Here is a 16,361-nt window from a genome sequence, read left to right as displayed (position 1 = left end):
TGTAGTTCTAATGTTGTCATGGATTTTTTTTTTCATTTCTGGTGGTATCTAAGTAGACAAAAATATATTAGATATGGAAAATACAAAAACACAGTATAAACCTCTTACACTATGAAGATTCCCTTTCAAATGGCCACTTTAACTATGCAGAGTCCATTGAGATATACAGTATGGGAGTCTGGCTAAGTTTGGTGTGTGACTCCCCCTACAATTTTTAAAATAATGCATAAAGTAAATTGTAAAATACTTTAAAAAGAAAAAGTAATTTAAAAATAAGTAAAGTTGGCATTAGAGAAAATAGCTCAGTAAGAAAGCCTTCAGTGTAAGCATGTGAACCTGAGTTCAAATCCCAAGAACCCCCATGGAAAACTGTGTCGCTGCATTTGTGCCTCGAAGCCCAGCTCTATGGTGTCTGAGACAGGAGGATCAGTGAGGCTTGCCAGCTGCCAGCTTGTCTCAAGAGAGGGACAGAGAAGACACTTGGTATTTTATTGGCCCCTGTATGGGCACGGGCACAGGCAGTAGCACACATCCACACACACAGACACATACACAAATAAGAATAATAAATACAATAGTTAAAATAATGGTTCCAAAATTATAAAAGTGACATATACCCTGCATCTGGGGAAACAGTGTGGAAATATGCAGAGGAGGAAAGCGAGCACTCCCACACACCCAGTTTCTCACTGCTTTCCAGTCCATCACCCACTTACAACCGCCTTGCACTTTGAATGTTAATGACCTGGTCAATCGTTCTTCACACCCGTTTCTGTGATAGTCAAACATTTACCAAATACACATGTTTATATATGGGAAAAAGCAATGTTGTTTTTTTTTTTTTAACAAGAAACAAGAACGTCCTGCATACTATTTTGTAACTTGTTAGAAGTCTATATTGGTACTTTAGATAGCGTCGGACTATTACAGACAAAAAGTGAGTTATAATTTAAACATGTTTCCATTGGTGGGCACTTTTTTAGATGATCTGAAAGTATACAAATTGCTACAGGGCCAGCTTAGCAGGTCAAGTGTTTGTCATGCAAGCCTGATGACCTGAAATTATCCCCTGGAGCCCACATGAAAGTAGACGCAGAGAACTCACACCAATCAGTCCTCTGTCCTCATGGCCTGCACGCCATCTCCATCACTCACATGCATACAAATAACAGTCACAATAATGATAATAAAATTTAAATCACTGTAGTAACTAAATGTATGCATATAATCATATATTCATTTAAACTAAGTTCTTAAAAGAAGGGTCACTAGATTATATCTACTAATAATTTTAATGGTGACCCTTTAAAATCTCCTGTTAATAATTCAGTTACTATAGTCTAGATATAATAAGGTATATACAATTTCTGAAATCTCTCTACTCTATTCACAACTACAGGTAAGTTTCTATGTACTACACAATTTCTGAAGTTAGCTAAATATGTGTCTTATATATGTCTTTTAATATTTGGGGATTCCTTAAATTTCATCAAATTACATCAACCCTCAATGCTTATATTCAAAGAATTTATGTACATTCCACATAGTATAAACCCGGAGGGAAACCAAAGATTTGACAGAAGAATTAAATACAATATAGTCTTTTTACATAAGTGCCTCTCAATTCTAAATAGGCCAGCATTAATTACATCTTTTATGAGCATAAGAATTGATCAAATGATTTCAAAACCAAGAAACTCTGTGCTTGAGGCATGTGTTTCCATCAGACCTCACTAACTCCAAAGACCAAAAATCATGTTTGTTGAACCACACAAGGAAGACTGGATTTTTCTCTCAGTGTGGTGAGACCACTGTCAAGTGATGCTTGTGCCATTAAAGGGGTTCAAAGGTAAATGAAAACAGAAAATCCCAAAAGAATCTCAATGCTAAGCCCCCTGAACACTGTTATGTAGGCTAGCACAACTAGAAACCTCTCCAAGTTAACTTAAGGAAATACGTTTCTCAAAGGCTGGGCAACATTCAGTAGCCTCTAACAAAGTAAAGTCCTGTAAACCTAGTATAAAGTGATCAGCAGAAGGGTCCATGAGAAGAAAAATCTGGCCGTTTTCATATTTAGTATATATTCTGCTTGATCATATTGTCAACATGTAAGAAATTCCTGTGTACAGGGCATGGGATAGAGAGTTATAGAGTTTATGAAGACAACAGGAGATGGCTCAGTGGTCTTTGTGATACCCTATGCTATGTCCTGCATGGCTGGCAACGGCACTGGATTTAAATGCTTGGTCTTGTAAGTTGTGGGTTTCACTTTCGACTCAAAATTAACTTCTTGCCTGTAACTCTGGAGTCTTCCAACTAGAAGCAGGCCTTTTGAGGGAAAACAAGCGACAACCTGAAAATAATCCAAATGCTAAACCCCAAGGAGTTAACCTCTTCCTTGAGGAATTAACGGAGGCTTTCAATTATCTTGCTCTCATCACTTCGGTGAATAACCTGGCTGTTATTTCCACAGGAAATACATGTCCACAGACCGTAAACTCAATCTAGTTAATAGCTAACTTGGGGAAAAGGTGGGAGTTGGAGACAGATGAAGGACCACTGGAGGGTGAAGGTAAATGGGTTACCTCTGGCCAGCCCGCTGCTACTGAGAACTCTACTGAGATCGAGAGGGAGGAAATGTGAGAAGCCAGACAGAAAAAATTCCCCTATCTGAACTCACTGCAGGAATAATTCAAAAAATGGCAAGGACTCTGGCTGGATAAGGGAAAGTGAAGAGAGGAAAAGGAATGAAAAGATATGCCATAGATCAAAGGAGTTATTAGATCTTTCCCTCCTCCATGCTTCTCAAGAAGGAGTCAGTAAGATAGGGTTGGAGTGTCTTGGGATAAAGTCCAAGAGATTCCATCTAAGACAGAAACCCTATTCTCCCACTTCACTCTCCTCCTGCTTTCCATCTCCTTCTATAAAGTTAGATGCATAGGGGGTCTCCATAATGAAGGAATTCTGTGATGTTTTTTTCGTTTTTGATTTTTGAGACAAGGTTTCTCTGTGTAACAGGCCTGGCTGTTTTGGAACTTGCCTTGTAGATCATGCTGGCCTTGAACTCACAGAAATCCGCCTGCTTCTGCCCCTCGAGTGCTGGGCTTAAAGGTGTGCACCACCACGCCCAGCAAATCCTGTGATTTTAATAACTGGCTCCTAAAAGTACTACTTAAGATCTCAGTGGAAGGCTGGGCCGAAGTGAAAACAGTGATCATGCAGCTGTTCATGATCAACTGCAGGGAGAAGCCACATGGAAAATGGAGCCATCTGCTGAATTTGTCCCTCACTGGGTTAACAGTCAATCGCCAACAGAAACCGAACGGCTTCTTATGTGCTTACAAACAACTAACCTTAATCCAGACAGGATGTGGATTTTATAACATTACAGACTGCAATAAATGACAAGACAATCCTAAACAAAGGGATAAAAGTCTTGCAAAACACCAAATACACCCAATACAGAGAGTCTGGGTGAGAAGTACACAGAACCCTAGAATCTGATGTCATTTCTAACTCTTGATTCCTTTTCCTGTTGCTGTGATCAGACACCATGACAAAAGCAACTTAAGGGAGAAAGGTTCATTTAGGCTCGGAGTTCACCATGCGGGCAGGCCAAAGCAGCAGGAACTTGAAGCAGTTGGTCATATTGTATCCACAGCCCACAAGCAGAGAGCAATGAATAAATATATGCCTGTGCTTAGCTTGCTTTATCCATCTTATATGGTCCAGGATTCCCCGCCAAGGGAGTGGTCCCAAACACAGTTAAGATAGATCTCCCCATACCAATAAACATAATCAGGATACCATGCACAGGCATGTCCCAAGGCCCATCTCCAGGTGAATTTAGACTGTCAAGTAGACATCACCACTACCCATAGCAGAACCTTCAGAGTTAAAGCAACAATTCCACACTCTGCTTCCTCCTCTAACTCCACTCAGCTCACTTGCCAAGTGAGCCCAAGTTGCCAGCATCCATGCTGAGAAAGTATTTTCATTATTAGAGTTTTGAAGCGCATGATATGAATTTTAGAATTCTATGACTTTCATTTTGAGACAGAAAGTAGCGAGGTTTACCCAACTAAGATCGACATATTGAATAAACAAGATGGAAAAGGTATCTAACACATTTTAAAGAGACACCTCCCTGCCTCGGGGACATAGAGGAATTTATAAACTGTCACAGATTCAAGAGAAGCTGAAAGCTTTTTGGCGACTCTTCTTTCCTGAATCAATATTTTTATCTCAAAATTTCACATGAGTTTTCTATAAATAAAATTCCAGTACCCCCGAAGAGATGATATATCGTATTACAGGTTATTTTCTGACCTAAGACGCTGACCATATGCTGCTAAAGCACTCATCATCTGCACAGTGGCACACAAAACCCTGAATGCTTGAGCACACTGGCTTGGAAAAGGTCAAGAACAAAGGATTGGGACTCACGATTGAACACTCAAAATTATTTTCCATGTAAAAATTTAATCACAGCAAGCAGACTAGTCAGAGGAGCTCATTAGCACCTTATGCATGCCTACTCCAGTCACAGTAGTAACCTATAAATAAGACAATTCTTGACATTCAACAGCTGCTTTGTGCTTCTTTGGGTGACTACATAGCAAAGAAAAGAAAAGAAAACCTGAGCCAAGTTCCTTTTTCCAAAAAAGAAAACTGTGTCTTGTTTTCAGAGGTAGAATTTCACTGTCAAGTCCAGCTGGCCTAAAACTCTCTCTGTAGTCAAGGCTGGCCTTAAATTCTCTCTGTAGCCAAGGCCAGCCTTAAACTTGTGATTCCCTACCCCAGCCTTCCAACTGCTAGAACTATAGGCATGGGCCAGCACACCATACACCCACATATCTTCATCTTAGATTGGATGCTTCCTTTCTGGTAACAAAAGTATTTTTTTTTGTCATAAATCATGACACAAAACTATAGAAAACAAAACCGAACCTCCAGACATCTGAGTAAAAACAGCATGCCTCTGCCCTTCTTCTTAGAGATTCCCTAGAATGACATCAATAGCATCACCACTAGAATTTAGGTCAATGGGCCAATTACTCAATGCTGACATCAAAGGTAGAGACAAGCTGCTGCTTCTCTGCCTGCTCCTTTCGAGTCTGGGTGTTAAGCAATCTTGGAGGCAACTTTATGCACCACAAATAAATAGATAAACAAACACACAAACAATACTCAAAAGCTCATATAAACTATTGCTTCTAAAAAAAAAAAACTGCATTCTTAGTCCTCTGGATCAAGAGTATCTTTGCCATTCCCATACCCCGTGCACAAATCCCAGTTTCCTTGTTACCAAGCGAATGGACATTCCTAGCAATATCAGTCCATTGTTAACCATCTAGTCTTGCAACAGCAGAGGCGGAACAATTGCAGTTGAATTTCCCAGATGCAGGTCAAAAACAGCGTAAACAGAGACTAACCTGGTGGTGGCTGGTACTGAGGTGGGGCTGTGATCTTCTCTGGCCTCAAGCTTTTTTCTGGTGCTTCCTCAGATACCAGCCAAGTTTGGCTTGCTCTGAGGGAAGGCGGGGTGCCTCCTTTGGTCTCCGTGACCTTTGTAGAAGATGATGGCTCCAAGGTGACAGCAGAGGGAAACCCAGAGGAGACAAGGTTCTTCCTACCAGGGCACTCATTAAACACAGCTTCTCCCTCGCTAGGCAGTGGAGGAAGCAGGAGGATCCTGTGGTGCTGCTGCGGGCTGGGGCACCTTGGAGACACAGGCGAGGGAACAGGTGACAGCCGCTTATGTGCGCTGGACTGAGGCGATGAATTATTAAATACCATGCCGAGAGCTGTTGGGGCTTGGGGGCTTGGCTTCCTCTCATCGCATTTGGGTTGTGGAGAATCAGGACCTACAGTGTGGGGCAGATCCAGAAGCAAGAATTTATGGGTGCTCTGGGGTAGCCCGGTCTTCCTTTGGCTTCTAGTTTCTGGGAAAGAGTGGATGGCCCCTGTGTTGAGAGAGAAGCCTAGTGTTTTCCCCTCGGTGGCTTCATCTACCTTCTCACTCTCTATCACCTTCCGGAGAACCTTGTTCACAGCTCCCTCAGTGCTGGCTGCTTCCCTGGGAATGGAGGCTCTTTCTGCTGCCAAGGGTTGCAGTGACTTGACACTTTGCTGCTCCTTCCCCAGTCTCCTGGGACTTTGAGTCTCATCCTTAGCTCCTGAGAGGATGAGGAAGTCAGCTTTAGGGATAAACTCAGTTTGGGTATCTGAGCAAAAGGCAACCCTTTCCTCACCATCAGAATGAGCCCTAACCACTCTTTGGACTTGAGCAGACGGCTCCTGGACCTTGGCCACCACTTTGGAAACAGGCTTCTTCCTGCAAGTCCTTTCCAATGACTTTGGCTTCGGAGTCCCACCCCTCTCTGCCCCTGGATGTTTCTCATGGCTTTCAGGCAAACATGGAGGCTCCTGCTCGCGAGGACTCTTGAGCTGCCTTCCTATGCCTGCATCTCCTACCTCGGCGAGGCTGCTGTCAGGGGACAGAGGTCCTTCATGTTCGGTGTCCTCTGAGGTCTTCCCAGAGCTCCCGAAGCCCAGGTCTGCATCTGGTGTCCTGAGGATGCTGGCAGGGCAGCTCTCTCTCCTCCTCCGTGGGGAAGAGGTAAGTGTTTCCTGAGGAACTAAGTTTCCTGTTTCTTCTAGGAGTCGAAGATTAGGCCTAACACGGGGAGGAGGAAGGGAGCTACTGGAACAGACCTGGTCCTTCCCCATCGGAGGAGCTGATTCCTGGCGGCCACGCCCTTTCCTCCTGGTTCTCTTCTGCCGGAGCTCCTCAGGGCTCTCTCTCCTCTTGCCAGACCTCCGGGGCTTTTTGCTCCCTTGGGTGCTCCTCCTAATGAGCAAGTTCACAGGGAGCTCCCTGCTCCGGTTGCCAGCACTCAGGAAGCAGTCTTTCTCGGGAGCCAGGCTCACAGACAGCTCCTGCAAATTCCCTTCCTGGTTCCCCATTGAAATGCCCAGGATGTGCTCTGACCTCAGCAGACTGTCCAGCAGCCTCTCCCTCTCTGCTGTGAGCTTGTATAGCTCTGTCAGAATGTCTTTCGTGGGAGTCTGTTTGAAAAATATGTCGCCGGGATGTTCGTTCGGCTGCTGGCTGAGGCTGGTGATGTCTGGCCCCTCCCTGACTTGGTAGCAGTTATGAAAAGAGTTATTGGATCTGTCTAGAGTTACAGTGCCCTTGTACGAAAATCCTCTGACTTCCCCCTTCGGAAGATAGAAGCTGATATAGCAGAGTTCAGTGACCGGGTTATGCAACTGGAGGGTGCAGTGAGTGCCTTCCATTATGCCTACCTAATTATTCATGCTGTGGAGATGCTGGTCTGTGGTCAGCTCCAGTGGGGAGGCATGTGATGGGGGCTAGGCAGAACAGGCAGCTGAGAGTCCTCTCCCGCAACCGGGCTGCCTGTGAGAGAAACACAGGAAAAAAGCAGCTTGTCTAACAGAGTATACACATCACGGGGTAACATCAATCACAGCATAACCACACTGCTCCTTCCGTTCTAGCCAGGAGCTTGATGGCAGCTTAAGCTCCTACCCACCTTGACGAGGAGGCTTTCCTGTAGCTAAGTGGTGGGAAAGGGGTCTCACTTTACCCCAGGACAAAAGTCCCCCTTCCTCACTTGGGAGACCCCTTTGCAGCCTTCAGTCAGTCTGTCCACTTTCCTTGGAGCACAGTGTCTATCCTGTAGAACAGCTACTGAACTTTCCAGGAATTCTGGGAGAACAGGACTTTGAGAACCTTAGAAATGATAGCTGTTTTAGTGACTCGTGTTTGGAACATTATTTTCAGAGATGAGAAGCTTTTGTTATCACAGAAAACATTCTAAGATTCTCTTACACTGAAGCACAGTGTGAGGTGGCAGTATCAGACCAGATTCTGAAGAGAGATGACCTTTCAGGCCTGCCTGACCTCGCAAAGCTCTGCACAAAATGTATGATGTTTTAGATTTAAAAGTTTAAAATTTAGTAACTCTGGAGCCTTAATCAAGTTTTGTTTCATTTTGAGATAGGTCTTGCCATGTAGCTTTGGCTGGCCTGGAATGCGCCATGTAGATGAGGCTGGACTTAAAGCTGTGATGATCTTCCTCCCTCTGCCGCCCAAACGCAGAGAACAGAGGTGTGACTACCATGTCCAGTGAGATTCTGTTCTGTAATGTTTTCCCTTTATACCTGTTGATTATTTGAAGCCAAGAGGAATGGCAGAGAAAAATACTGCAGGTCCTTGGAGATTTTTAATTACTTGAACATAAATGTGGTTAGAAATGTCAGGGGAGTGTTGAAAGTGTCCTCTGCTTTATGTGACTTGAAGGGGTCCTCAAACTTGTCTTCACGGTTAACACACCCACACACAAATATGGAGCTTACGCCTCTACACTGTAGCACCTCATTTCTCGAGTTAATATACCACCCAGTCTTCAAGTTGCCCTCAATTAAAGGACACGCCCCCAGAATTTAAAAAAAAACAAACATTTAACCACTGATGTAGTTTTTAAAATTACTTTCCACAACTTTTTTTTTTCCTTAACAAGATTTAAACTAGAACAACGTTATATAAAAGTATATCTTGAGTTCAGAAATGAGGGAGAATTTGCCATGCAAACTCCTTAAGGAAAATATGTGAAGCCAAGTGATGAAATAGAATGGCAGGTGTTTGTGAGTGGGGGAAGACAGAAGTGTGAGGAGGATGCAGAGATCACATAATTCCAGACAAAAGTATGTCTGTTTTGAGTACATATTCACAGAAACTGTCATTTCTTATTTCCTCAATCGAAGGATCCTCAGAGTACAAGGAGAAGATGCCCAGAGAGGTGAGAAGCCATCACAGGCCTTGCCTCTTTCCTAACTGCATGTGATCTGCTCTCATTCTCATTGTATCTTTAAAATCTTTCTAAAGTGCTCACTGCTGGTCCGTCCTAACCACGTATATGTGTACAGATACTGGATAATTACTAGCACAAGCTCTCCAAACATTTGCAAGAACTCATTTGAGAGGAGACATTTTAGTCTGTGATTTACAATAATGAGAAAGAAAGGTAGGTGCCTAACATGCATGAACCCGAATACTCATCATCCAGAGTTGCATTTATGAGTTCTCAGACAAGCCAAAGGGGGTACCGCAAGTGCTGTTGTGAATTATGAAAAGATAAGATCCTTTCCTTTGCCTCCAAGTATCCTCCTCTGGCTCAACTTAGCTCACTGACTTCCCTGGATGATGGGAAGCATCTGATATAGGGAGAGAAGCACACTGTAGATTTTCCAGAATCTCTTCCAAGTAGCAGTTCACTGATGGAGGTCATTGGTTAATTAATAAAGAAACTGCTTGGCCTAATAGGTTAGAACATAGGTGGGTGGAGTAAACAGAACAGAATGGGGAGGAAGAGGAAGTGAGCTCAGATGCCAGGCCACTGTTCTCCAGGGCAGACACGATGAAGCTCTGACCCAAGAAGGATGTAGGCTAGAATCTCCCTGGTAAGTCACCACCTCGTGGTGCTACACACATTAATAGAAATGGGCCAAACAGTGTTTATATGAATACAATTTGTGTGTTGTTATTTCGGGGCATAAGCTAGCCAGGCGGCCAGGAGCCGGGCGGGGCAGGAGCGCAGCCCGCAGCTCCCCTGCTACAGTTCACAGTTCATGTCACAATGTCAAGTAGGCCTTTGACTGCTAGCATCTCTTCCCAAGGAAGAGTTATAGAGCTTATGCTGTGATTTTTCATCTCATTTCATCAGCATGGCACCATTCTACAGAGAAAACACTGAAGGTCAGAGACATAAGGAACTTGTCTGTGAGGAATCCCCTAAGAAGAAGCAAGTGTCAAAGCCAGCTCCACCTCCCACCATTGATTTGTGGGTAACACTGCTTTCTCTCTATTCTGCGGATGAACAGAAGACCCCCCTTTGTTATGTCAATGCAATGTAACATAGTTTCTTCATCAATTCTCCCATATCTTCTAACATTCACTGGACACTGTCAGCATGCCTGACTACACGAAGCACCCCCTTTAAATGATAAAGAAACAGGCAACAGAAATTATTGAGTTGGGAAGTAAAAACTGCCCTGGCTTATAAAGGGGAACCCAGTGGAAATCCTGACTTAGAATTAGGGATGGCACACTAATATTAGGGGAAAGGATAGTAATGGGGATGAAGTTTAAGTAAGGAGAGGGAGGGGGAGTTATGGATAACTAACACTAAGAACATTTAAGAAACCAATATGGAAACCTATGCTTTTATAAATTCATACTTACATTTCTGTAAGAGTTTACTTGGAGTGACTCTACACAGGGGCTTATGCTCAGCCCAGAAGCCATGAACTACCAAATAAAGAACCCACCGTCAGATGTTGGATACATTTTGTTCCCCCAAGTTTTGGTCATAGGCATCCCAGAGGAACCCCCAGCCCCAAAATACAGGCTATTGCCACTTCTTTTAGTTTCCCAATCGTAGTTGATGTTAAAACATTGCACATACTGGCTATAGAACAAAGAGAAATCAAGCTCATGCTGACTAGGAGGCTTCTCTCTGCTGCTTTGTTTTTATAGCATTAGAAGGTGCTATGTTGGCTGATGAAGAAAAAAGTCATTCTCAATCTTACTCAGCTGTGAACCTTATGAACCGCAATAACAACCAATGTGGCAAAATATGTCCAGTGGTGTAATAGTGGCACAGTGTCATGAGGGTAACCAATCATTTTCTGATTGGCTTTAAGGTATGCTACACACACACACACACACACACACACACCTGGTACTGCAAATCTGGACCCAAATCCATGCCTGTGAAGCTTCTAGACTCCAGGCATGAGCCTATTATGTTGCTAAATGGGCACAGGATCAAACTTCCATTTAAATTTCTATCTCTTTACTTATAGATTAGTGTTGCTCTCAGACCTCATCAGAGAAGTTTCTTTGTGCAACAGACAGTGGCTAACACAGTAACTCACAACTAGTCAAAGCACAGAGAACAGTAAGTGTCAGTGCCGTGGAGTGCTGAGTCATAAACGGGGCATCTATACCACACCCCTTCTCCAAATCTCAGTCACCAAAGAAGGGAAGGAAATACTGTAAGAGACAAAAGTCAGGGAGGACCGGAGTAAAAAGTGTCTTCTGGACAGGACAGGGCTGCTGTACTCGGAAACTCACAGCAGCTGTGGTGGCCCCTGTGAGATCTGAACAAGATCAGACCACTCAACATTCGAGGAAGGAGTGGGAGGGGGCTTATGAGTCAAATCCTATCTGTGGAGTTACAGATTGTGGATGGCTCCTAGGGGAGGGATAGGCTCCAGTAGATAGCCTTACAAACAGGAGTATATAAGAGGAAAAATTGGAATCAGGAAGCTATTTTTAAAAAAGGACATGAAGTGGGGGTGGATCTGAGAGGAGTGGAGATAAATATAACCAAAATATGTTATATGAAATTCTCAAGAAACAAATAAGATACTATTCTTAAAAAGGAAATCAAGGGTAGAAGGACTCAGAGAAAAGTCATTAACTTTTATAAGGATATCAGACACACGCCTGTCCAGTGGGCTAAGTGTTTTATGTCCTGATCGTAGAGTATCTCTGTTATATAAATGGAGGAAATGTCATAGTTACAATTCTGTTGCTCCTAATCACAAAACTCAAATCAAGGTTTAGGAAATTGTGATATGAGTTTTATAGCAACAAATATATAATGTGAGGCATGAGGCTACCGACCATTACAAATAAAGGCTTCCTACTACTGTGTCAGTTTCATCCTCCCTGAGATGCCTTTACCACACTTGTGGGGCCCTTGTCTGTAGCTGTGTTGCGTTTCTGTCAACTTTATCACAAGCTAGAGTCTTTAGGCAGGAGGGACTCTCAGTTGAGAAAATATCTCCCTAAGACTGGCCTACAGGCAAGCCTGCCAGACATTTTCTTGATTAATGCTTGTATATAAGAGGGCCACTGTGGGTGGTGCCAACCCCACACAAGTAGTCCTGATTTGTGTTAGAATGAGCAGGCCAATAACAGCACTCCTCCATGGAGTCTGCTTCAGTTCCTGCCTCTGGGCTTCGGGCTTGAGTTCCTGGCCCGACTTCTCTCAGAACTGTGGCCTGAAAGCTGTAAGAAGAACTAAACCATTTCCTCTGCAAGTTGCTTTCTGACATGCTCTTTGACCACAGCAAAAGAAGTCCTAAGTAAGGCCCAAAGGAAGAAAGTGTGTGAGCAAATGAACTTCATTCTGAACCCTCTACAGTACCAGGGCGCAAGGCTTGAGGGCACAGAGCCCTAGCTGTGGGGGCCCAGTAGGGAGCAGGGGAGCAGTGCTGAGTCATGGCACAGATTTCTCCACTTGAGGAGCCAGAGGGAGAAGAATTGTGCCTAAGTCCTACAAGCAAAAGGCAAAGTGGAAAGGCACACAGCGTGGAGTGGGGTTCACTATGCCAGCACCACCCTCCAGGCTGAGGGTGCAGAGCTATTTCAGGCGGCAGCTCCTCACTCTGCTTTGGCTCAAACACAGCAGCTCTGCAGGAACCACACAGTAGATCACACATCTTAATCGGTCTGCGAAGGGGCTTTCTCTGCCTGTATTCAGGGGCGAAGCACTTTGCCTCCCTGCGGAGTCTCATGCCTTCCATTTCCTCTCGCTAACTCTCAGCCTGACTTTTTCTCTGCGACAACTCTGCTGTGGTGATTTATTTCCTGACTCGTTGTCCAATAGCGAGTAGATGACGTCAGCTACCCCAGATGGAAAGATCTGCTGTGCCTCCTCATAATGGGGAATGATTGCTTTTTAGGAGATGGGATCCATGCTCCTAATAGATTTCACAAAAATTCCCAAAATGAGTTCCCAGAATTAGTCGCAGTCATTCTGTCTGCTGACTGTAGATTTCCTAATTGATTTTTGGCCCGAAACGGCCAATACAAAGCTTTCTTTGGTTAGTCACCGGCGCAGACATGACCTGCAACTCCACCTGGGCCCAATATTGCCGAGATTGATTCTCCACAATGTCCGTTACTGAACTGCGATGTTCCCATTTGTTCATTCAGGTTCATGCTTCATTCTCCACACCATTCAAAATAGCAGAAAACTGACTTTCATGCATTCAGTTAATAAACGCCCCTGCAGTTTGACGTCTACTGGGTCTAGACTTTGGAAACAACCACAGTAGACTGCAGAGAGAAATGAAGAGAGGCCAGTGTGTTTATTCCCCGGCTCCCTCCCTCGAGGCTGAAGTTCGCTGTGGTTGTGTCCTCTGATGGAGACCATGGCTCCTCCTGGGTACCAGTCACAGCTCCAGCCATAGATCCTTTTTTCTAGGTACTAGTTACTGCTCTTTCCCACTACTTATTCCATTTGAAATGGCTAAATTCCCCTCTTGTGATTTTGGACAAATCCATGCCTCTCTCTCATAGATACTCCTGTAGAAAGTGTCTATGCCCTGAGATTTAGGATAGTGGTCCTGTTTTGTGCTTTGCCTAATTTTTCAAATAGGAAATATAAAAATGAAGGAAGACATACAACAACTTCCTTGCTTTTATCTCATTTGAGGAGAATTTTGGTTTTTGTTGTTGTTGTTGTTAACTTATACTCTGTAAAAGCAGGAATAAGAGTGATACACAATCACTACAATAAACCATAAAGACACCCCACCACAAGATATCAAAGAAAAGAACAAAGCATGTCATGTTTGTAAGATTAGGATAATTTGTCAGGCAGAATAAAACATTTCAAGTACCTCCTACCTAAAAGGTAAGTTTTGACAGGTACAGATGAAGAAAATGGATTGCTAAGAAGGGGACATTAGAGAAGACAGAGAAACCAGCTAATATGTACAAAGGGAAAAGTCACTCTCTATTTTTCTCCAGGGAGACATTAGTCAAGGAAGATAATGCTGGGGCTGAATAATTTTGAAAGATCATAAATTTATTGAGTAGTAAAAAATATGTCATGAAACCTGGCAAGGGCCCTCATCCAGAAGAAAGAAGGACACAAACACACCAAGAAATGGAGCTAAGGGTGCTTTTCCACAAGGCTGTTGAGATAGCTCAGTGGTGAAGAACATCTTAACCACATAATCTGGGTTCTATTCCCAGCACCCAAATGGTAGATCATAACCATCCTAGCTCCAGTTCCAGCCTCCATAGATATCAGGTATGTGGTGAACATACAGATATGTAGGGAAAATACTCATACATATAAATGTTTAAAAATAAAAAAGTAAATTTACTATAATGAACCTTTTTTTTCCAGCAATGACATTATTTGCTTATGAGGGCCGTGCCTTCACACCTATACACATCCTGTCTCCTCTTTTTACAAAGACATTTGCACTGGGGACTGAGTTTCTAAGAGAGGAACTTTATAGAAAAATTGTCAAACCACAGCAAGAATGATGCCCTGTTGCAGAAATATTTACATTCAGATTGATTGGAAATTAATTATAACTTCACGAACAAATTATTCATGGAGACACTGATGAGTTTTGATCAGGGAAGTATGTTTAGCACCAAATTCAAGGAAGATTAACTTGGCAGTTACGTTAGGACAGACTGGAGTAGAGAGAGACTGGCAGCTATTCACGAATGAGAAGTAGGGGCATCAGATTCTGAAAGGAAGTTGAGAAAGAAAGAAATGGAACAAGATTATACACTGGAAAGTAGTTCTTAAGTAGAGCACCAGAACACTGGATGATATTGTAGAGGGTAAGAGAGAATGGTGAGGAGAAGCAAACGCAAGAAGAAGGTTTAAGTCCTATGTCTGCCATATTTGTATCATTTTTCTAGAATGCTGGGAACCTAGGGATGTTTTTAAGTTGAAAAGAAGAGGGTAGTAAGGATGGGAATACTGAGAGAACAAATGGAAGACTGAAACAAACATGATAAAGAAAACAAAATTAGATAAAAGTGGTAATTGCAGGAAGGAGAAGGCATGGGTTCCAGGACACAGGAGAAGAGTTGTCATTGACAAGAAAGGGTTGTTCCATGCCAAAAGCCTGTAGCTAAGCAAAGGGAAGAAGATGCCGATTTAGGAAGCACTGAAACTGGTATTACATACTCACATCAGCTTTTCTTCAGAAAGACTCACAATTTTCACGACTTTCTTTGCATTATAAGTAGGGAAGCACTAAACCAGGCTATACTCAAGAACCAGAATGTCTGTCTTTCAAACTCCATTTTTACTGTGAAATCACCCACACTCCAAGCTGGGTCTTATTATGCTGACAAGTATCTACCACAAATAAAATGGAAGCCAAATTTTAGTCAACAGTGCATCATTCTTGTAATGATTCAAGACCAAAAAAGAAAATGATAAAATCATAGTCTTTACAAATACAAAGAAAATCATAGGACTATGTGAAGACTCTCCCTTTCAGTGTTTCCTGACTCATAATTATTTTTCTCTCCACTCATTTTTGAGCAGGTAGCAGACATTTCTCATTAAGGATACCTCCTTTCTCAAAAGTTAAAAGAGTTTCTTTTCTGTGTGACAGCCTACTCCATGTAGTTCTTAGTCGTCATCCCCATGGGAACTTAAAGTCAAAAATAATCATTGCATATGCTAAGTGAAATTTGTGTTTTCAGCTTGAAGAGTTTACTCTTAAGAACATCTCTGATTAGAATAGATATTTACACACACAGCCCTTACAGGGTCAAGGATTTGAGCAGGATCTTTGAGATTTAAAGCTCTATAACAGAGCATGGCTCTTGAGAAGAGAAGCGGCCTCGGGATTTTGGAAAAGAAAGTTTCTCAGGCAAATTTCTCAATTTCTTTATGGTCATCTCTGTTGGAAGAAAACTCTCCTTGTTTCATATTTCTTATGTTTATGTTTTATGTATTCCACAATATTTTTAAAGATCATGACAGTGTGACAGTTTACAAAACTTGTAAGATAAGTTATCCAGCTTGAACTGCTATGTAAGCCACACCACTACCCAGCAAGGCAACAGTCATCATCATAGCCTTTGTATGCACTAACTGCTCCTACTTACATGTCTAGTCAATAATCATCGTGCAATTCAAACCCAGGTTTTTAGACACCTAAGAGTTCTCTTACCACTCCCCAACTCCTACTTATAAGTAAAGAAAGCAAGCAAGAGAAACAATATATTATCCAAAAAGCAATATTTGTTGTTCAATAGTTTTTAAAATGCAAGTAGACTCGAAGCCACATGTCCATAATGTTTCTCACTTAAATATGGCATCCTTTGAGAATTACTTACCTAAGTAAGGAGCCAGGAATCCTATAAGAGACTAATTTATGGGCAACAGTTTCATTGGCACACCTGATCCCTTCTAGTTATTATTCTGGAAGGCACTTTTATTTGTACTTCACAAACTCTGATGTTTACCACAGGAATGAAAAGAAGTTTT

At 42.7% G+C, this 16,361-nt stretch overlaps 1 protein-coding gene across 4 annotated transcripts in view; it reads right to left on the bottom strand.

Moving 5' to 3' along the window:
* Nucleotides 1-16,361, bottom strand: part of Fmn1 (formin 1) — a 368,593-nt gene that overhangs the window by 328,453 nt on the left and 23,779 nt on the right. For 3 of the 4 annotated variants that reach the window (XM_041678896.1, XM_041678897.1, XM_041678898.1), the window contains exon 3: nt 5,436-7,423. In XM_041678896.1, coding sequence (XP_041534830.1) covers nt 5,436-7,302 — 1,867 coding nt within the window. In that variant the 5' untranslated portion in view covers nt 7,303-7,423. The remainder of the gene's footprint in view (nt 1-5,435; nt 7,424-16,361) is intronic. The other variant, XM_041678900.1, reaches the window with a different exon arrangement.

The sequence above is a fragment of the Microtus oregoni genome, unplaced genomic scaffold (assembly GCF_018167655.1).
Source record: "Microtus oregoni isolate MIOR12 unplaced genomic scaffold, Mior012 000031F_ref0000149, whole genome shotgun sequence".
NCBI lineage: Eukaryota > Metazoa > Chordata > Mammalia > Rodentia > Cricetidae > Microtus > Microtus oregoni.
This window is presented reverse-complemented; position numbering and strand designations above follow the sequence as displayed.